The sequence below is a fragment of the Sus scrofa genome, chromosome 4, assembly GCF_054392235.1.
Source record: "Sus scrofa isolate SSC_HxYL_T2T_F1_AM1 chromosome 4, Sscrofa_HxYL_maternal_Yorkshire_Landrace_v2.0, whole genome shotgun sequence".
NCBI lineage: Eukaryota > Metazoa > Chordata > Mammalia > Artiodactyla > Suidae > Sus > Sus scrofa.
The window spans coordinates 38,865,953-38,888,950 of NC_139386.1; the positions used below are offsets into that span (position 1 = coordinate 38,865,953).

General features: G+C 48.4%; 1 protein-coding gene across 6 annotated transcripts in view; it reads right to left on the minus strand.

Annotated features, from left to right (window-relative positions):
* MATN2 (matrilin 2) overlaps nt 1-22,998 on the minus strand; it is a 170,598-nt gene that overhangs the window by 97,119 nt on the left and 50,481 nt on the right. For all 6 annotated transcript variants that reach the window (XM_021089069.2, XM_085022004.1, XM_021089067.2 and 3 more), the window contains exon 3: nt 9,330-9,899. In XM_021089069.2, coding sequence (XP_020944728.2) covers nt 9,330-9,899 — 570 coding nt within the window. The remainder of the gene's footprint in view (nt 1-9,329; nt 9,900-22,998) is intronic.

Below are 22,998 nucleotides of genomic sequence, written 5' to 3' on the forward strand. Positions count from 1 at the left end.
TTGATCAATTGACAACAATGCAGGACCAGAGGCTCACAGGAACCTAACTCTATATTTCCCTTAGGAACAATGGTTCAGTAACTTGCTAATCTGAGTTCACCATGACTTTACAGAATATAATTACCAAGAATAATGAGAACCAACTGTGTATCTTAGATGTGATCAAATACATTAGATCTAGTTTATTTCTTTTAATTGCTTGATCCATTGATCATATGACTATTCCTCATTTTATTTAGCCACTCCCCCGATACTCCACATTTGAGCAGTGCCCAAACTTTCCCAACGCTGTGATGAACATTCTCAAACACATTACCTTGAGCACATGTGCAATGGTTTCTCCAGAACTGGGTCCTATTTTAAATAGATGTCACATAATTGCTTTCCAAGACGGCTCATACCAGCAATGACAGTCATGGTCCCTACTCCCTCAGAATCCACTCCAAATTATCAAATGTCAAGTTTTTGACAATGTTAAGAGGGAAACATTACCCTGGGCTGGGTTTTTTTTTTGTGGGGGGGTTGTTTTTTTGTTTTTGTCTTTTTAGGGCTGCACCTGTGGCATATGGAGGTTCCCAGGCTAGGGGTCAAATCGGAGTTACAGCTGCCGGCCTACACCACAGCCACAGCCATGCAGAATCCAAGCCATGTCTGCAACCTACACCACAGCTCACGGTAACACCAGATCCTTAATCCACTGAGTGAGGCCAGGGATTGAACCTGAATCCTCAAGGATACTAGTCGGGTTCTTAACCTGCTGAGCCACAGCAGAAACTCCAACGTTATCCTGTTTTTAATTTGCATTTGCTTTCACCCTGGAAGGCTCTCTTTTTTCCCTAGGCTGCTAGAGTCAAATTACCCACGGGCACAGAGGGGTTCCTGTGGGACTCTCAGAGTGTCACTATTTTCTCCTGTAAGGAAGGAGGTCTAAAGTCTCAGCAACCAGCAACACAAGCAGTTTTCCGCTGGTACAAGGCCCAAGTGATCAGCCCAGGTGCCTGTCCTCTCACTGAGACCCTGACAGATAATCATTTACGGAGGATGTAGGAGAGAAAATACCTGCTGGGCAACAGAGAGCACAGGGGAAGGCTGTGGAAATAGAGGAAGGCTTCTGGAAATAGACCAAAGCTGACCTTGTATGAATTACTTAATTTCTCTGAACGGCACTTTCTTTACCTGTCAAATGGGGAAATTTAAAGAACCACTGCAGGAGTTCCCGCTGTGGTGCGGTGGGTTAAGAACCTGACTGCAGCAGTTTGGGTCACTGTGGAGGCATGGATTTGACCCTGCCCTGGCACAAAGGGTAGAATCCAGCATTGCTGCAGTTTCGTGGTAGGTTGCAATTGCAGTTCAAATTCAGTCCCTGGTCGAAGAACTTTCATATGCTGCAGGTGGAGCCATTAAAAAACAACAACAACAAAAAAACTATTGCATAGGGTTTGGAGTGACAGCTTGTTACTAAGGCTTGTTTTGGCCATGTACCATAAAAGAAATTGGAACCAGGAATTTGGGGTACTAGAAAGAGCACTGGATTAGAGGCCAAAAGACCTGTGTTTCAGGTCCCCTCCGCCTCAAACAAGTGAGGGACGTTCAGGTTAGTTGGGTAGCTCTTTTAGGCTTATTTTTTTACCTGCAGAATAAAGGCATGAATGGTGTCTAGGGGCCTTCGGGACAGACATTATTTTATCTGTGTAGCACCCCCTTTTGCTAGAAGCTGCTTTCCTTCTCACTCCAAAGACATTATGACTGGTGTACAGGGTTTGATGATCGGAGTCTTTTCTTGGCAGGTAAGCGCTAGAACTGAGAAAAAGAAGGCTATACTGAGGGCAAGCATATCTGGGGGCTGAGGGGGTGTGTGCTTTCTGCCCATGGACCAGAGAAGTCCAAGGCGAGGCAGAGGATGGAGATGGAGAGAGAGGAGAACTTCATTCACTCCTCTTCTTATTTCCATGACTAATATCACACATTCCTCCCTCCTAAAGCTAGTCCAAGTTGAAGTTCTATTACTTTCTTTTTTTTTTTTTTTTTTACAGCTGCACCTGCAGCATGTGGAAGTTCCCGGGCTAGGGGTCGAATTGGAGCCTCAGCTGAGGCCTACGCCACAGCTTGCAGCAATGCCGGATTCCTAACCCACTGAAAAAGGCTAGGGATCAAGCCTGCATCCTCGCAGACACACGTCTGGTTCTTTTTCTTTTCTTTTCTTTTTTTTTTTTTTTTTTTTTTTGTCTTTTGTCTTTTCAGGGCCGCACCCACTGGCATATGGAAGTTCCCAGGCTAGGGGTGGAATTGGAACTGAGGCTGCCGGCCTACGCCACAACCACAGCAATGCCAGATCGGAGCCGCGTCTGTGACCTCCACCACAGCTCATGGCAATGCCGGATCCATAACCCACTGAGCAAAGCCAGGGATCGAACCCGCAACCTCATGGTTCCTAGACGGATTCGTTTCCGCTGTGCCACAACAGGGAATCCCACGTCTGGTTCTTAACCTACTGAGCCACAATGGGAACTCTGAATTTCTATTACTCTCAATCAAAAGAATCCCAACCACTTTGACTGAGGTAGTATAAAATTTTTCCATTTGTAACATCTACCGGTGAGGGATGAGTGGTACCCAGAGCATCTGGCCTGATGCCTTGCTCTCGCCTGGAGGAGGCCTTTGTAATGCAACTGGAGGGAAGACCACCTTCCAGCCTCCCCTGATGGCCTGCAGGTGGTTTCACATCTCGGAAGGCCTTGTTGGGTAACGCTGGGTCCAGGCTTTGTGTTCAGGGGAAGAATCACTAAATCAGCAGGCTATGTCTTTGGCAGGATTGGATTTTTAACCAGGAAATATGAATGTTCATAACTGTTAATGAATTAACTAAAGGAATGATCAAAGGAGTGATGGGCTGATGCGGGGCGGGGGGGGGGGGGGTGATCTTGAAAGGAGCAATTCCTGGGGCTGAAGTACGTGTGGACTTTGCCCAGGCTAGTTGATGGAAGGCGTGTCTCAGGAACACTCTTAGGGCCTTCAAGGGGGCCTGGCCCGGGTGGGGTGCGGCTATTAGGATAGGAAAAACCAGCCTCCGGCTTCAAATACTGATAAGCTGATAAAGCTTATAAAATATGCTGATAAAGCAGATAGCAAGAGGTGAATTAAGAGCGGCCCTGCCCAGGCTGTGAGTCATGAGAAGGCTCAGAATAGACATGCATTTTGCAGCCCCTAAATTTAGTGTCCTCTCTAACTGGGTGGCACAATTGGCAGGCCCCAGGAGGGGTGGGTTTTGGTCTTCTTGTAGACAGGGCCTCCATTCACAGGACCCCTGGCCTCCAAATGTCTCTGGCCGTCTCAGGGCGCCCTGAAAATGCAACCTCAGACGATGCCCCCCCGCCCCCGCGCTATGGCTGGTGTGGGCATTTGCTGCCTGTAGGTACAAAGCCACCGCTGTGCCCGAGGTCACAACTCAGCAGCAGTGAGAGCCAGAGCCAGGACACCCACTCAAAGTCAGCCTCGTTCCAGAGCCTAATCGCTTCCTAATTGTACCATAAAGGTCCCTGCCTTGATCACACCTGGGGATATCAGGTCTCCATTGATCCACAGGATCCACAGCTCCTGCAGTGCTTTTCAGCTCCACCCAAAGCCGAAGAGCCTCAGTCTGCCCTCTGGAATCCCTTTCTCTGGGTGCACTTTGCCTTCCACTTCCTGCCCAGCACCTCCTCAGCGTTTCTCAAGTTGTGGGTTATGTCTCCTTAGCAGATCAAGAACTTAACAGAGACTCTGGACTCCTTTTTTGTTTTATTTTCAAGTGAAGAGAGAAAACTACTGAAAATATTCTTTCCCTGGCTTGCTGCAGGCATCCTCCCTACCCATCTCTAGCCAGGAAACTCCTACGCGTCTTTCAAGTCTGTGGAGCACATAGCAGTTAAGATGTAGGTTCTGTGCCGGCAAGCCGGGGTTCACACCCCAACTCGACTCCTTAGTGCTGTGGGACTTTGGACGAGTTATGGAACCTCTGGGCCTCAGTTTCCTCTTCTGTAAAATGGGAATTATAAGAGCATCCACATCACAGGTTGGATGTGAGAAGAAGATGAGTAAACATATGCCAAGAGCTCCAAAAAGCACATGCACATATGAATACCAGTAAGAGTTATTATTATTTCCTCTTTAAAGTTCTCTTAAAGTATCTCCTGGGAGTTCCCACTGTGGCACAATGGGATTGGCGGTGTCTCTGCTGCTTCAATCCCCAATCCTGGATCTGGTGTTGCCACAGCTGTGGCAGAGGTCAAAACTGCGGCTCAGATCTGATCCCTGGCCCAGGAACTGCATTTGCCATGGGGCAGCCAAAATTAAAAAAAAAAAAAAAAAAATAGCAACTTGGAGTTCCTGTTGTGACTCAGTGGAAACAAATTTGACTAGCATCAATGAGGATGTAGGTTCAATCCCTGGCCTGACTCAGTGGGTTAAGGATCCGGTGTTGCCATGAGCTGTGGTATAGGTTGCAAGCAGGGCTCGGATTCAGCATTGCTGTGGCTGAGACGTAGGTCAGTGGCTACAGCTCTCATTTGACCCCCAGCCCGGGAACCTCCATATGCTGCGGGTGTGGCCCTAAAAAGACAAAAAAAAAAAAAAAAACAACTCTTCTGGACGCCCTAGGCACACCCGGGCATTCTTTGATCAGAATCCTCCAGTACCTGGTGACTTTCCAAGGCCACTGAAGTGCACACCTCATATAGCCAACATCACATTTCTCTGTCATAAGAGCATCTTCCCACCAGCCTGGAACTCCCTGGCTTTGGTAAGAGCTCTAGAGCCAGAACAACTCCAATTCTGCTACTTAAAGCTGTTGCTTCTCCTTTCTAGCCCTCAGTTTCTCCTTCTGCAAAATGGGGATAATAATAGCACCTGCTTCACAGGGCTGTTAGAAGTATTCAAAGAAATAATGTATGGAAAGTACCTAGCCTAGGACAAAATTAGCTGTTTTTCAGCATGTAGCTCAATAAATGGTTAAGGAACAAATGAGGCTTCCAAAATCCCAGAGAACTGCCACCTGCAACATGGAAGACACTCATGGCTGTTGTCTGAGGACTGGAGGGCAGGTCAAAGCGGAGGCCATCTGCCTCTCTGCTGGTTCTCCACGTGTCTGACTGTAATCACACACAACACGATGCACACTGGACGGGACTCTACACTTAATAATGCCTGTTCCCCTATCTACTCTCCACAGGTAAACTCCCCATTTTATGGATGTGCTCTGCATTTTTACAGCTGGCAGGTGGGGCTACTGAGACTTCAGCTGGCCCTCTCTACCGCAAAGGCTTCCCATCAAACTCAGAGGTGAATGTCACCCTCAGAGCTGGTGTATCTAGCAGGCTGGACTGCCGAGGCGGCCATCAGAAACCCATTTACCAGAGTTCCCATCGTGGCTCAGTGGTTAACGAATCCGACTAGGAACCATGAGGTTGCGGGTTCGATCCCTGGCCTCGCTCAGTGGGTTAAGCATCTGGTGTTGCTGTTAGCTGTGGTGTAGGTTGCAGACGCGGCTCGGACCCTGAGTTGCTGTGGCTCTGGCGTAGGCCAGCTCTACAGCTTGGATTAGACCCCTAGCCTGGGAACCTCCATATGCCACAGGAGCAGCCCAAGAAATGGCAAAAAGACAAAAAAAAAAAAAGAAAGAAAGAAAGGTAAGAAACCCATTTACCTTAAAAGAGGAATTTATAGGAGTTCCCGTTGTGGCTCAAAGGGCTAAGAGCCCAATACAGTGTCTGTGAGGATACAGGTTCAATCCCTGGCCTCAATCAGTGGCTTAAGGATCTGGTGTTGCTGTGAGCTGTGGTGTAAGTTGCAGATGTGGCTTGGATCCCACATTGCAGTGGCTGTGATGTAGGCTGGCAGCTGCAGATCCAGTTCAACCCCTGGCCCAGGAACTTCCATATGCTGCAGGTGCAGCCCTTAAAAAAATTTATATCTCCCCACATGAAAAGAAGTGAAATGAGGAAATGAGTGAGAGGCTTGGAAGCAGAACCCACCATCTCCTGGCTGCTTGTTCTTGGGGGATTCACTTCACAAGTTTACAGTCCTGGAAACGGAGGGATAATATGGTGCTGCCTCCCCAGATTTTCATGAGGGTCAAGTGTGAAAACACAAGAGAAAGTGCTTTATAAATGTTAGCTACTGCGAGCTCTCCTGCACGGTTGCTAAAGAGGCCCTGGGGTCTCCTTAACCTTTCAAGACAGTTGACAAGTCTGCTCCGTGGAGCCCTGAGATGCGGGAAGAGAGGGAGGGGTCGTCTGTGGGTGAAAAGGGGGATCCAGTTGGAGGGCCCCAATGAATGAATGAATGGCATCATGCTGATGTTTTCTTAGAGCTTCTAGATGACAAAAAAAGGGTGGGGAGAGATCCAAACTGCCTTTTAATTCTGCTGCCTGGCCATAAAGCCCACAGAAGATTCTTCTATGAACAAGTCCACGTCTTTCCCCTTGTCATATTATCTTTCCATTCGCTGACAAATTCAGAGCACGTATAAAAGAACGCCTCCATTAATATTTTCCAAGACAAATGAATACACCCATCAAAACTATTACAGAACCAATTTCTTTCTTTTCTTTCTTTTTTTTTTCTTTTTTTTTTTAATATTTCCAGGAAAGGGGGAATATAAATTCTGCAGAAGTCATTTAAAAGTCATAAACCTTAAAAATGTCTGCAGCGCGTTCTGCTGGCTGAAGTTTTCCAGGTGACTCAGGCCACGGCACACCACAGCAACCCAGCCCCTCTGCGGTGCCAGGGAAAATGGCACATCTGAATCTTTCCCAAGTGCCATTGCAAAGAAAAAGGGTTTTTTTTTCCCCCTTCATGGCGCTGACTTTTTAAAGTAAATCTTTTGACTGTGGAGTCAAGAAACACTGGGGTCTCTGCTTTCTGAAGTTTGTTTTCGGCAGAGAATTTTTTTTTTTTTTAAAGACACACCAAAAGCACACTGTTCTTAAAATTACAATGAGGTATCACCTCACTCCACTCAGAATGGCCATCATCAAAAGGTCCTTAAGTAACGAATGTTGGAGAGGGTATGGAGATGACAGGAGTGTATGTAAATCAGTAAAACCACTATGGAGACCATATGGAGTTTCCTTTAAAAACTAAAAATAGGAGAGCCCGTCGTGGCTCAGTGGTTAACGAATCTGACTAGGAACCATGAGGTTGTGGGTTCGATCCCTGCCCTTGCTCAGTGGGTTAAGGATCCGGCGTTGCCATGAGTTGTGGTGTAGGTCGCAGATGTGGCTCGGATCCCGCGTTGCTGTGGCTCTGGCGCAGGCCGGCAGCTACAGCTCCTATTAGACCCTTAGCCTGGGAACCTCCATATGCTGCAGGAGCAGCTCTAGGAAAGGCAAAAAGACAAAAAAAAACAATGCAAAAAAAACCTAAAAATAGAGCCACCATATGATCCTACAATCCCACTCCTGGGTATACATCCAGTCAAAACAATGAAACTCAAAAATTAAGTTTATATAAAATTAAAAAAAATAATTAGTTTCTATAAGAAAACAATCACTGTGCTGGACATCTGAAACTAACATGATATTGTAAATCCACTCTACTTCAACAAAAAAAATAAATAAAAATTTGGGAGTTCCCATTGTGGCTCAATGGTAATGAAGCAGACTAGTATCCATGAAGACGTGGGTTCGATCCCTGGCCTTACTCAGTGGGTCAGGGATCTGGCATTGTTGTGAGCTGTGGTATAGGTTGAAGATGTGGCTCGGATCCTGTGTTGCTGTGGCTGTGGCGTAGACTAGCAGCTGTAGCTCAGATTTGACCCCTAGCCTGGGAACTTCCATATGCCACAAGTGGGGCTCTAAAAACCTAAATAAATAAAAAAAATTTTTTAAATCTGAAACTAATTAAAAAAAAAAAAAAAGAAGCACATTGTTCTTCCTTCTGAGGCTTCCAAGGGGCAAGGGGTGGGTGGGTGGGTGGGGGTTAGTTTTCTAGGCTTTGTCACATTCTGAGAACTGGTCCTCAGGTTCCTGCTCCCGGGGAGTTGGAGATGAGTCTGATCTTTAAGCTCACTCTCCATTCATACTCCAGAGATATCCTAGTCATTTCAGAATAGATACTTGTTTTCCCATCAAAGCAGCATGGCAGTTGGAGGTGACAGGGACCAGTTGGGTGGGCAAGGCAGGACTGAACATTGTTTACCAGGTCAGGAGGTATGCTTCCTGTTTGCAGGGACTAGCATGGAGCCAGGGTTGGCATCCTGGGTCGCTGCCCCCCTGGAGTAGGAAGAAAAGACAGGGATAGGACTAGAAACCATGAGGTTTTGGGTTTGATCCCTGGCCTTGCTCAGTGGGTTGAGGATCTGGCATTGTGGTGAGCTGTGGTGTAGGTGGCAGACATGGCTCGGATTTGGCGTTGCTGTGGCTGTGGCGTAGGCCGGTGGCTACAGCTCCGATGACACCCCTAGCCTGGGAACCTCCATATGCCGCGGGTGTGGCCCTGAAAAGACAAAAAAAAAAAAAAAATGAAGAAGACAGAGATAGAAGCAGGAAAGTGGGGAGATGGAAGGCAAGTTGATTTGCTGGGAAAACTGAGGCAGGAGCTCTGCTCAGAGGGGACTGGGAGGAGTCCGAGAAGGACGGGAGAGAGAAGCCTTGTGGAGAGCAGGGTTAGAAAGCAAGACGGGGAAGAAGACCCTCAGAGCAGAGGAACGAGGCTCCCGGACTTGAGGAGGCCTGTCCTTGCAGGGGTCGGGAGGCACCTGCCATCGTAACAGGTGGGGAGCCACCAGGAGCACATCTTGGTCCTCCCCGTACACGGGGCCTCTTTCTGGGCTGAGAGAGCCTCCACTGCTAGCACCACTGTGAGCCAAAAATGCTCCACATCCCACACAATCCCAAGAGAAAGTATAGTATTTTTTTTGCTCTCCCATTCCCATGCTTTTACTCCAACTCATGAATCCCAGCTTAGGGAATAGCAGGATAGTCCAGTGAGCTGGAGAAAAACCTCACCTGCCTACTTTTTCTCATCCTGTGGTTTGGTTGGCGTGTAAATAAATGTTCCTTCCCCAGGGAAATCGCCCCGAGCCTCCTGGCCTAGGGTCCAGTCCTGCCCCATATTCTTCCTTGGTGACCCTGTTAGAACTACAGCTCCTTGCTTATGTCTGGAATTGCATCCTGAATATGTCTCCTTGGCCAGAGCTAAGCCCCCAAAGAACACGGTGTCTACCTCGGCCTTTGCGGAAAAGCCCTGGCCAGCAGAGTCCCCGCAACCAGGGAGCCCAGAACCAACACTGGGAGATAACCGAACACATCTTCGTGATTCCCAGAGAAGAGTCACCCCGGAGCAGGACTTACTGCACAGCTTGGTCTGGAACACGGAGGTCAGCGACTCCATCTGGCTGAAGTTGGCCACCAGGAAGACGTGGTCCTCGTGGGGCTCGCTCCCGATGGCCTTCAGGGTGTTGAAGTCCACTTGGCCCACGCCGATGGCAAAGATCAGGATGCCCGTGTTCCGGGCCTTGGCAGCCACCTCGGCCACTGAGTCCTGGGGCCGCCCGTCCGTCACGATCATGATGACCCGCGGCACGTTCTCCCGCAGGGGCCGGGCGCCCTCCGCTTCCGAGAAGGCGATGTTCAGGGCGTACTGGATGGCCAGCCCGGTCATGGTGCCCGTGGACAGGTGCCGCATCCTCTTGATGGCGCGCTCCACCTCCGACTTCCTCTTGAAGGTCTTGAGGGAGAATTCGTTCTTGACGGTGCTGCCGTACTGCAGCAGGCCCACGCGGGTAACATCGGGGCCGATGTCCAAGAACTGCAAGATGTCCACCAGGAACTCCTTGACCTTTGCGTAGTCGTGGGTGTGGACGCTGCGGGAGCTGTCGATGATGAAAACCAGGTCCGCCCGCTTGTTCTCACAGGAGCTCTCTGGGGAGAGGAGGGAAGCAAATGCATCAGAGGGGGGTCAAGGGCCCAGCGGGGCTCCTGCTGCAAAAACTTTAGGGCAGGAGCAGCACCTTTCAAATCTCCCATCCTCATCACTGTTCTTTCCCCCTCGAGAAAGTTGTAAGGGTGGATCTGGGATGACTGGGTAAGTGTGCGTTTGGGCTACAAACAGATAACTGGGTTTTTTTTTTCTTTTTCTTTTTTTGTTTTTAGGGCCTCACCTGTGGCCTATGGAGGTTCCCAGGCTAGGGGTCCAATCGGAGCTACAGCTGCCGGCTACAGCCACAGCAATACCAGATCCAAGCCGCATCTGCGACCGACACCACAACTCCCAGCAACGACGGATCCGTAACCCACCAAGCAAGGTCAGGGATCAAATCTGCATCTTCATGGACACTTTGTCAGGTTCTTAAAAGGCGGAGCCACAATGGGAGCTCCCAGATACTATTTCTTTTCACAAGATAAATGAACTCCAATTTCTAGAAAGTCATCCATGCAGGGTTTTTAAGTGGGCAAATACATGAGTAGGGTTAAATTATTTACAGCACAGCACATAAGCTTGGCTGGGATGCGGGGAGCATAGAAGCAGCGTAGGATAGGGACACATGTCAAGGAGCCTACAGGTCACCTGGGGAGACTTAACTAATGGAACAAGGAAGGAATAACTAGTTTGAAACTATGGGGTGCTGACACTACATGTTCAGAGAACAGGGATATTAGTGGGCTGGGGTCAAGGAGATGGGACACGAGCTGGCTTTATGGATGCGAAGTGTTTGGACTGAAAGAAGGGGCGCATGGAGATGGAACACATGAACAAAAGCCCAGGATGCCATGAATACAGGGGATAAGAGAATAAGTGATGACGGCACTGCTAGGAGTCCCTGACAGGGATCAAGGAGTAGCCTGAAGCCAGTTGCAAAAGGACTTTAATTTCAGACTGAAAAATTTGTACAGGAGGCCGCAGGTAATGGGCATGATATGATTAGTGTTATGTTACATAACTTATCTGTAGGGAAGTTATGTAATAAAAAGTCTATGGAGTTGGGCAGAAGTTTGTGAAGAGGGTGTGGACAAAAAGGAATCCTCATACACGGCTGGTAGGAATGTACATGGGTGCAGTCACTGTGGAAAACTATAAAGAGCTTTCTCAAAAAACTACAAAGAGAACTTCCATATGACCCAGCAATCCCACTCCTGGGCATCTATCCAACTTGAATTCAAAAAGACACATGCAGAGTTCCCATTGTGGCTCAGTGGTTAATGAATCCGACTAGGAACCATGAGGGTGCAGGTTCGATCCCTGGCCTTGCTCAGTGGGTTAAGGATCCGGTGTTGCCGTGAGCTGTGGCGTAGGTTGCAGATGCGGCTTGGATCCCTTGTTGCTGTGGCTCTGGCGTAGGCCGGTGGCTATAGCTCTGACTCGACCTCAAGCCTGGGAACCTCTATATGCTGCAGGAGCAGCCCAAGAAAGAACAAAAAGACACATGCACCTCAATGTTATTGCAGCACTATTTACAACAGCCAAGACGTGGAAGCAACCTACATGTCCATGGACAGATGAATGGAGAAAGAAGCTGTGGCCCATGTATACAATGGAATATTACTTAGCAAAAAAAAAATGAAATTCTGCTATTTGCAACATGGATGGACATTATGCCGAATGAAATAAGTCAGAAAGAGAAAGATATGATATCATTTCTATGTGAAATATAAAAATTCAAGTTGTGAATATAAGAAAAAAGAAACTATCTCATAGAGAACAAACTAGTGGTTACCAGTGGGGAGATGGCGGTTGGGGGTAAGATAGGGGTAGGGACTGAGGTACAAACTATTATGTATAAAGTAAGCTACAGCATGTATTTTACAACACAGGGATAGTCAATATTTTATAATTACTATAAATGGAGTATAACCTTTAAAAATTGTGTATCACTATATGGTATACTTATACTGACATCAACTATACATCAATTGATTTTTTTTTTTTTTTTTTTTTTTGCTTTTGGCTTTTTAGGGCCGCACCTGCAGCATATGGAAGTTCCCAGGTAAGGGGTCAAATCGGAGTCATAGCTGCCGGCCTATACACAGCCACAGCAACACACGATCTGAGCTCCATCTGCGACCTACACCACAGCTCACGGCAACGCCAGATCCTCAACCCACTGAGCGAGGCCAGGGATCAAACCCTCATCCTCATGGGTACTAGTCGGGATTGTAACCCACTAAGCCACAGTGGGAACTCCTCAATTGTTTTAAAAAGAAAAAAACTCCATTGAGGCAGTTTGCAGGGTGAATAATCCGGACCATTGTTGCACTCATCTGGTTGAGAGGGGAATTCAGTCTCAACCAGGGGTGGGGAGTAGGGCGCAGTCGTGGAAACGGCTTGGCCGAGCAACATTTCAACAAAAGACACAGTTAAACTGGAAAAAAGTAAATGTCAAAATCTCCCCCTTACCACGTGCAAAGAACATACTTATTCTTATTCCTTAAGCGCTCAAGCAAGAAGGTATTCCGGGAAAAGCATAAGAATGAGTGAGAAGAGAGGCTTCCAGCCTCGGAGGGTGGAGGTTGGGCGTTCCTGCTGGAATTTCTCAGAGGTACTGAGCTGGGGCCCCCAGCCCTTCCCCTCTTCTCCCTTTCCTGGACTTCCCACAGCTAAATCCAGATTTGACAGGGATTAGAAAAGGGATCTCAAATGCTTGCCCTAAATCCCTATCACCACAGCTGCAAGAAAGAGGGAGAAAGCCAAAAAACAAAGGAGTGAACCAAGTCATTAAAATGAGCCAGTGGAAAGGCCCGTGAGGTCATCTCGTCCCGTCCCCAGGCTGGACCTCGCCCCTGAGTGCCTGCACACACACCTTGGCTGCTGCAGCCTAACCCGTCCCGTGATTTTAGGGGAGGAGACCACCCCCCATGCCAGCATCATGGCAGGAACCCAACCTTCCGTGGCACACACCTTAACACTGGGGGCTGTGTGATTTACGGTGAGTTTCTCAAACCAGAGCCCCCAGAACCTGCCCTTAAAGACCCAGGGATAAAAATCAGTATCAACCCTGACATTTGCAGGGTGGGTTTTTTCGGGGGGGGGGGGGCACACCCGTGGCATATGGAGATTCCCAGGCTAGGGGTCGAATCGGAGCTACAACTGCCAGCCTACACCACAGCCAGAGAGACACTGGAACCAAGCTGCTTCTGCAACCTATGTCACAGCTCACAGCAATGCCAGATCCCTAACCCACTGAGCATGGCCAGGTATCAAACCCACAACCTCATGGTTCCTAGTCGGATTCCTTTCCGCTGCGCCACAACAGGAACTCCTGCAGGGTGTTTTAACATCTTTACTCCAGAAAGCTTTCATGACTCTGGTCTCACTTGATTTTCAGAACCAGCTCTTAGTACAGAGCTAGGAATATCATAACCACTGCATAGATGGGAACATGATGGTACTAAGAGTCTGAATATTTCTTACAATTTTGAAAAAGAAAAGCCACATGGAGAGAATACTAACACCCACATCACTGGGTGTGTGTGAGCCACTGAGGAAATGCTGCGGAGAAAGGGCGTAGCCTTGGCCCAGCATGTGTGAACCCCTAATAGGTGGGAGTCACGTGGGTGGCGCTCCTCCCCCACACCACTCCCCATGCCCCTCCCTCCTCAGCAACCCCCACCAGGCCCAGCCTGGGTAGGGGCAGGGTTGCTGCTGCTGGCTGTGTAGCTGGTACCACACGCTGGCACCTGCCCAGGGGATCGCCAGGGCCTGAAATCCAGCCCCACCCTGAGCCCCGGGCACTGAGTCCACCCTGCGAGGCACCTGGAGAGGTGGCCTTTCTCTAATTTTCACAAAAGTGCCAATGATGCAACAGGGGACTTGGGGTCAGAGCAATGCATGACAGACCTGCGGATCCCAGGAAAGAACACAGGGGCCAGTCAGCACTGAGATGGGACTGAACTTACTGTAGGGAAGATGATATCACCTGCTGAGGACCAGTACCAGGCCTGGACCCTGCCCTGGACAAGGATATTAATGAAAGGCTCCTGGGAAAGGGCAGAGGGAGACCCCCTAAGAATTCTCCTCCTCCAGAGATCTCTGGAAGCAGGGGGGCCCCCTGGCACTGGGATTCTCATTGTGGGTCTTAGTCATGGCGTCACCATCCTAGCAAGCATTGCAATCGATTTCAAGGGAAGCCTGGGAGAACCAGGGGCAATTACACGCTAAACTGGATTAGTTCCCATTGAAACAACCCACAGTTTCCACAACGCCTGGCATTTACGAAAACATGAGAAAGGCTCAAAGTAGTGTTGGAGCTGCCAAGACAGCTGTGATTGGGAGCTGGAAACCTCAAGTCTCGGCAGCCCAGGTGACAGAGCTTCTTCAGGACATACTGAGAGCTCGGAACCACGGCTCCACAGCTTTTTGGGGTCGGTTCACTGGGTCTCAAACTCAGGGTGCCTTCCGGTTCCCAGGAGGACTTGTTAAAAACTAAGATCAGGGAGTTCCCCTTGTGGTGAAGCAGAAATGAACCTGACTAGTATCCATGAGGATGCGGGTTCCATCCCTGGCCTCGCTCAGTGGGTCAGGGATCCGGTGTTGCCATGAGCTGTGGTGTAGGTCACAGACGTGGCTCTGATCCAGTGTTGCTGTGGCTGTGGCAGAAGATGGCAGCTACAGCTCTGATTCGACCCCTAGCTTGGGAACTTCCACATGCTCGAGTGGGACCCTAAAAAGCAAACAAAACAAAATGAAACAAAACAAACAAAACAAAAAACAAAAAAACGGAGATCAGCGAGCCATACCCCCAGAGCTTCTGATTCTGTAAGTCCAAGCTGGCATCTGAAAAGAGCATTTCTAGCAAGTTCCTGGGTGAAGTCGATGCCACTGTTCCAAGGACCACACTCTGAGAAATCACCAGTTTAAGAAAGGAAGTTCTGGCAAGTCTGGACTTCACTACCTCACCATGAATTCCCCAGCATGGGAAACTAGCCATCTTTGCAGCCATACAGCTGGGAATAAAGTCTTCAGTCAACGTTTGTGGAATAAAAGAACTCTGGGTGGTGGAGCGAGGCTTTGGGGGAAAGGACTGAGTGAGGGCAGGCAATTGAAGGAGGTGGATTAAAACCACAGAGTCAAAAAATTGCTCCAGGAGATCTGGGTCCTGCTAACGGCATTGCAGATTCTAGGACCCAAATCTTTGCTATTTTATGAGGGAGCATCCCCACTTTGGAACTTTCGGTCCCTGGACTCACAGACTAGTAAAATCCTAAAAGGTGGAGGGGTCTAAATAGAACCTAAGTTCCTGGAGTTCCCATTGTGGCTCAGCAGAAACGAGCTCGACTAGTATCCATGAGGACGCAGGTTCGATCCCTGCCTCACTCAGTGGGTTAGGAATCCGGCATTGCCGTGAGCTGTGCTGTAGGTCATAGATGCTGCTCAGATCCTGCGTGGCTGTGGCTGTGGTGTAGGCCAGCAGCTGTAGCTCTGATTGGACCCCTAGCCTGGGAACCTCTGTATGCCACAGGTGCGACCCTAAAAAAAAAAAAGAGAGAGAGAGAGAATTCACAAGTTATTCACTTCAACAGGAAGGGAAACTGAGGCTCAGAGAGGTGACTGTGCCCTCATGGCTCAGGAGGGTCAGATCAGGGACTACACTTGTGCCTTTTCCCGATCTCACGGCAGGTGCCTGGGAAAATTCTCAATACCATTGGCAGTACAATACGAGCCGTGTATATACTCGGGGGCCTTCTGAAACATCGGCAGTGAAGGGATTCCTCATAGTCTCTCCACCCAGGGACTACGGAGAGATGTTCCCAGAAAGGGGACTGTTCTCTGTGTGCATTCCTTTCACACAACGGTTCTGATAAATAGCATCCCTGTCTCTCCAGCCTGCGAGAAGAACACACATCACTTTCCTTCTCGCCCCTCACGACACTTTCCATCACAGTTGGAAGAGCATTTCTGGGCACCTTATAAAATGTCACCCCTTGAACCAAAAAGTGGGTCAGGACCTTGTGAACCGTACTTCAGTTCTGTCAGCAGCTTGACCCCAAAGTCTGCTCATTGGATAAATGACTCTCTTCCCCCTGCAGAGAAGGTGAACCTGAGCCAGAACAATTTTTTTTTTTTTGGCTTTTTAGGGCCACACTCAAGCTACATGGAAGTTCCCAGGCTAGAGGTTGAACAGGGGCTGTAGCTGCCAGCCTATGCCACAGCCACAGCAATGCCAGATCCAAGCAGCGCCTGTGACCTACGCCACAGCTCACGGCAATGCCGGATCCTTAACCCACTGAGCAAGGCCAGGGATTGAACCCGCGTCCTCGTGGATACTCGTGGGGTTCGTTACGGCTGAGCCACGATGGGAACTCCAGCCAGAACAATTTTAAGCAGCATGCCCACCCCAGCAGGATTACAGTGTGCAACCTGGGAACTATTGCCTTCCTCCCAGGGTTGCAAATCGGTTGCTAATTGGTCTTCCTTGCTCCAACTAAATTCAAACATGGCCATGTAATTTTACAGTAAATATCTGGTCCCATCTGCCGAGAGAGGTCAGGGCATGTTTGGAGATGGAAGCTATGTGAATCTTTGTGACAAGGGTAAAGTCATTTCATCCAGAGACTGAAGGGGGCTCTGAAATGCTCAGTGAAACATCAGAAGAGTCCTATGATCTCCACGCCAGCCCAGCCTCTGCCACTTTCTGTCCATGTGGTCTTAAGCCTCTCTTTAACCTCTCTGACCCTCAGTCTCTTCTTCTGTGATGTGGGAATAATGATACCTCCCAGGGCTATCGTGAGACTCCCAAGAAAATATAATAATGATTTACGGCTACTGTTTATTGAGCATTTAATCCGTACCTGGCCTTGTTCTGAGTACGTTTACACAGGATGGCTTTTTGATTCTTCACACTGGGCTTAGGAAGTAGGTACTACTCCCATTTTACAGATGAGGAGAGTGAGTCTATCACACACAAGAGAACCAACTTGGGGTTGCCAGGTGAGTCTATCACAGACAAGAAAACACACTTGGGGTTGCCAAGGAGGGAGGGGTGGGGAGCAGGATGGAGTAGAAGGCTGGGGTTAGCAGATGGAAGCTATTATACACAGAGCAGAGAAACAACAAGGTCCTACTGTACTACAGCATAAGAACAATAGTCAATGTCCTAGGATAAACCGCAATAGTTTTATTTTTTAATTGTTTAATTTGTTTAAGTATATATATATATATATGTATATATAACTGTATCACTTTGCTGTACAGCAGAAATTAACACAAGCCTGTAAATCAAATATACTTCAATAAAAAGAGGAAAGAACGGGGAGTCTAGCAAGGTTAGATATCTCGCTCAGGGCCTCATACTTAGGGAGTAGAGAAGCCAGGATCTGAACCCATCTCACTGGGCTCCGCAGGCCACGCTCTTAACCACCAACCGATGCTTAGAAAAGATTCTGTTTAGACCTGCCGTTCCCAATATATTCAAGATGCATCAGAACGGCACTGGCTCCCTGAGGTCAGTTCTTTCCTTTCCTGGAATCAGGGCCTGAAAGCTATGGCCCAAACTTGCCTGCCTCCTGCCAAGTGCTTCTCTCCTGCTAAATGCCTATTTGTATTTTTTTTAATTTAATAAAATGATGAAAACAGATGCTTGCCTCCCTGCATAGCAGAGGCTCCATAGATGAGGCTGCTAGTTATTCACGTTCTCATGCACTTGACTTTGCCTACAGTGAGACCAGCAGGCGCAGGGCCCTGGGGGACACGGAAGGCTGGGAGAGTTGTGACGGGAAGCCAAGGCCACCAACCTCTGATGGGCTGGGGTGGGGGGGGGAAACAGGAGAAACGTGTTTGGACAACAGGCGAATGCCCAGGGTGAGGTGAAGAAGGGAAATGGATTTCAGAAAATGTGGGAGTTCCCGTCGTGGCGCAGTGGTTAACGAATCCGACTAGGAACCATGAGGTTGCGAGTTCGGTCCCTGCCCTTGCACAGTGGGTTAACGATCCGGCGTTGCCGTGAGCTGTGGTGTAGGTTGCAGACGCGGCTCGGATCCAGCGTTGCTGTGGCTCTGGCATAGGCCGGTGGCTACAGCTCCGATTCAACCCCTAGCCTGGGAACCTCCATATGCCGCAGGAGCGGCCCAAGAAATAGCAACAACAACAACAACAAAAGACAAAAAGACAAAGAAAAAAAAAAAAAGAAAATGTGATGCTTCAGGACAATTCCCAGCAAAGTTCCCACAACTAGGTGGTTTGTGGGCACTTAAAAAAAGAACTGTGAAAAATGTGATGATACAAGGGGAAAAAATGTAACAATTTCTAGGAGAGGGCTGGAGGGAGTGGGCTAGGGGACTGGAAGATGGTTTCTGGGCAGCATGAATGGCCAACCTGAGGGTGGTGAGCATGAAATTGAAGCAATACCAATACCACTGGCTGTGCATTTTCCTCCCGCTGCAGAGGTTGAGGGGGAAGGCAGGCAGCAGCCTATTTAACCAGGGTTGTTATTAAGCCAAGCGAGAATGGTGAAACAAGAGGACAGCCAAAGTAGTCAACTGAGCTCCTATAAAGGTTTCCTGGAGTTCCCTGGTGGCCTAGTGGTTAAGGACCTGGCTGTGGCGCAGGTTTGATCCCTGGCCCCGGGGAACTTCTGCATGCCGTGCGCACAGCAAAAAAAGATTTCCTTTGGAATTAAACTGGGGGAACTCAGGCAGCAGAAGAGAGAAGGGGCTGAAGGACAGAGAAAAGCACCAGGGTCAGTGGATTGAAAGTCCAGAGACGGTCACAGGATTGTCAAAGTTGAATTCCAGAAGGAGAGAGAGGGGAACATAGGTTTAAATTGAGATGATGCAGGGACTAGAGTTATAACCACGGGGTCGGGGGTAGAAGAGAGGTAAATGCCTGAGATATGGTGGAAGACAAGTGCGCTGGAGGAAAGGAAGTCAAAGGAGGAATTGTTCACGTGGATACTGAAATTACCAAGATATCTGACAAGAGTAATGTTGGCGAGAGTGGCAGTGAACCAAGAGCTAAAACTGTCCTTGTAACAAACAAAGAGGGTTTCTTTAATTCCCTAAGAGTGACCAGAAACACTATGGAACATGATGCAAAGGTCATAAAGCAACACAGAGTTCCTGTCGTGGCTCAGTGGTTAATGAACCCAACTAGGAACCATGAGGTTGTGGGTTCGATCCCTGCCCTGGCTCAGGGGTTAAGGATACGGCGTTGCCATGAGCTGCAGTGTAGGTCACAGATGCAGCTCGGATCCCGAGTTGCTGTGGCTCTGGTGTAAGCCAGTAGCTGTAGCTCCAATTCGACCCCTAGCCTGGGAATCTTCATATGCCGTGAGTGCAGCCCTAAAGAGCCAAAAAAAAAAAAAAAAAAAAAAAAAAAAGTCGTAAAGCAACAGAGAAAACACTAGCTCACCAAGAGTTTCAAAGGGAGAAAAATTAAAGCAGTTTTATGATTACAGAGAGCGCAGGTGGGGGCCAAGAGTGGAGGGGAGAACCTGATGATTGTAAGCCAGCAGGAGAGAGAAGGGAAAAAAGCATGTACAGTTTATTGGGGTGAGGGGTTTGCCCTTGTGTTTTTTTAGGGCCGCACCGGCAGTGTATGGAAGTTCCCAAGCCAGGGATAGAATCCGAGCCGCATCTGTGACCTACACCACAGCTCACGGCAATGCCGGATCCTTAACCCACTGAGTGAGGCCAGCGATCAAAGCTGCATCCTCATGGATCCTAATCAGGTTCATTACTGCTGAGCCACGACAGGAAACACCACAATTTATGTTTTCATTCCTAGATGAGATATAGTTTGGATCTCAGCAAAGCAGCTCATTGACTCCAGTGAAGAAGAAAAGCAGATTCTACATATTTAGACCAGTTAGGCAGAACAGTTGAGTAAAGCCAATCTTTGGACAAATATTTAATGATTTTATTGTGTGTCAGGCTCTTGGGAATACAGTGAAGGGAAGACTCAATGGCAAACAGCAGGCATAAGACACATAACAATAGGACACAATAAAATCGGCAGACTAAACAGATAAGTAGAGTGCTCAGAGAGAGAGGGGGAGAGCATAGTTGACTATCTCTGGGTGTGGGTACCCAGGTTTAGGGCAGGTTTAGCAAGGTCCCTTCCCCCTACCCCTCCACCCATCCCTGGCAGACATTACTAATCAATTCCAGCCCTCTCCCACCCAGCCTAGACTCAGCCTCACAATCCTTTAAACACTGCTCTGCAAATACCTATAGACAATGAAACAGAATCAATTTGTCAACCTGGTTTTAGAGTCTGGGGCTTTACAGCAAGGGTGGAAATACTCTATTTTAATCCACTTCTAAGAAACTGTTTTAGGTACAATAGCTAATCATACTTCTGAGGCACATTATCTGATAGTCAGTGCTAACTTACTACTTTTCTTTTCTTCTTTTTTTTTCTTTTTTTGGTCTTTTTGGCTTTTCTAGGGCCGCTCCCGCGGCATGTGGAGGTTCCCAGGCTAGGGGGTCGAATCGGAGCTGTAGCCTCTGGCCTACGCCAGAGCCACAGAAACGCAGGATCTGAGCTGGGTCTGTGACCTACACCACAGCTCACGGCAATGCCGGATCCTTAACCCACTGAGCGAGGCCAGGGATCAAACCCACAACCTCATGGTTCCTAGTCAGATCCGTTAACCACTGCGCCACAACGGGAACTCCTAACTTACTACTTTTCAATGAGAAATAAGAAGGGCAGGCAGACAAGGCTGGCCACGTTGACAGTCTGCACATGAACTTCTAGATAAAGTCACACTTCTCATGGAAGGCTGCTGGTGGGCATGGGGTCAGAGCAAAGGAAATAGAAATTTCCTAAGAAATAGTCTCAGGAGTTCCCGTTGTGGCACAGCAGAAATGAATCTGACTAATATCCATGACATGCAGGTTCGATCCTTGGCTTTGCTCAGTAGGCCAAGGATCTGGCAATGCTGTGAGCTGTGGTGTAGGTCGCAGACGGGGCTCGGATCCTGCGTGGCTGTGGTATGAGCCGGTGGCTATAGCGCCGATTCAACTCCTACCCCAGGAACGTCTATATGTTGCAGGTGCAGCCCTAAAAACCAAAAAAAAAAAAAAATTCTCAAACTGTACAATTGGTATGTATCCTCTATTATAAGAATATAAAATAGCACATCAGAATTCAAGGAAATTGCATCCCATCAGCATCTGGGTGATTTATATGGGCTTATCAAAGCCAGCGAGACAGACAGAAAGCAAAGCCTATAACCATGTAACACCCACCGTCACACTCAATGAGCTTGTCTCTAGAGAACTGCCTGAGACGTGGTCCCAGGTTACGTGTTCCATCCTCATGTGTCTCCAGACTGTGACCAGCCCTTGGGTTTACAGGTGATTTCATGGATATTTTAGAGGTAGTTGGAAATAGCTTTGATTTTTCACCCCCACTGCGAATTAACCTGCAACTCCTCAGCATTTAGGGCACTTGACTAGGATAAGACGGTCTTTGGCCAGAGCTGATAGGACCACATTTTAAGTTTTCTCTCTCCAATTCCCTTATTAGTCAGTCTCCAGCTGCTGCATTACCTCACGCCAGGCGTTTTACAGTGCAGTTGATGAGCTATGGCTTTCTGAGAATCAATCATGCTCCACTCACATCTTCCTAAAGAACCCCGGGGGAGTAGCCTGAAAAGCTGATTATATTATATTAGGGAGACACCCTGGACTTCTTAATGGGATCTAAGCTATATCACAGACTCATTAGCAAATCATTCCCCACTTGGTAACATTTTCCAAACACTTGTCCAAATTCTGGGGGGTATTTGTGGTTCTCTCTACATCACTACATACAATGCTGGAAGGAATGGCTAAAAAGCTGAGTAACAGGGCCAGGACCAGAAAGGGTTTCTGAGGGCTGGAATAATGAATCAAACTAACAAGAGGAAAGCGAAGTGGTGCAAATGTCAAGCCCTGCATGTAAGGGTCCAAAAATCAACTACATAAACCACACAAAGGAGACATCTGGATTGACTGCCAGTCACGTGATAAGAACTCCAGCCAGGACAGCAAATCCCAAGCCTTGCATGTTCACCCCAAGATCCCCAACCCCAGCACCTAATCAATCTCAGCCTCAGAATCAAAGTTCAGCCAAAGGATTCCTCTCAGCAGAGTGCCCCCACATTCCCCACCAGCCAGTGCCTGGAGGCAGTCTGCAAAACAAACCCAATTTGCCAGCCAGAATCTCGCCGCTGCCTCCCGTTAGATCCCTCCCAACCTTGATGCCCCATCATCTCATCCATGGTTGTCCTGGCCTGGGACAGTAGAGAGACTCTCCCAGCAAATGGACCTTACTCTTCCTCTGTTTATAGCAGAACTTTCCTGGGAATACATATTTTGGAGAGTTTCATCAATCAGAGTCGTAGTAATTGAATCTGGCAGCTGTGAGTTTGCAGTATAAATGAGCTGCAGGATGCTGTTTCATCAAAGCAAATTCATCAAAAGCTTCATCCTAAGGTCACTGACATTCATGGGAGAATGAACCAATAACCCTTTAGCCTCCTGAATCTGCCCACTGTTCCCTGCCCTATACCTTAGGCATCATTGATATCTAATGGTCTATAGTTCCCTACACACTATCCTCTCTCAACTGCCTCCTCGGCTTAAGACTCAGCCCTGTGATCATCTATGTCAATCATTTTCCTATCAGCATCTCATGTATGGAGCTGCTGGCCACATGTAGTGTCTCCTATGAAACCCTGGTACCCAGTATAGTGCAGCACACAAAGATGCTCAGTTGGGGTGTTGGCTTCTTCCCTTCAATGTGCATATGTGGGTGGGAGAGGTAGGAGGGCAGAGAAGAGAGAAGGTGCAGATACCCCTCCACGAGATGAAGTGGGCTAGGGGAACTGGTCAGTGGAGGTATAGTAAAGAACGGCCCACAGTAGAGATTCTCAGTATCCTGATGACACGAGAAAATGCCTGCTGGGAGTTCCCGAAGTGGCTCAGCAGTAAAGAACCCAACTGATAACCCTGAGAATGCAGGTTCCTTCCCTGGCCTCACTCAGTGGGTTAAAGATCCAATGTTGCCCGTGAGCTGCAGTGTAGGTTGTAGGTTGCA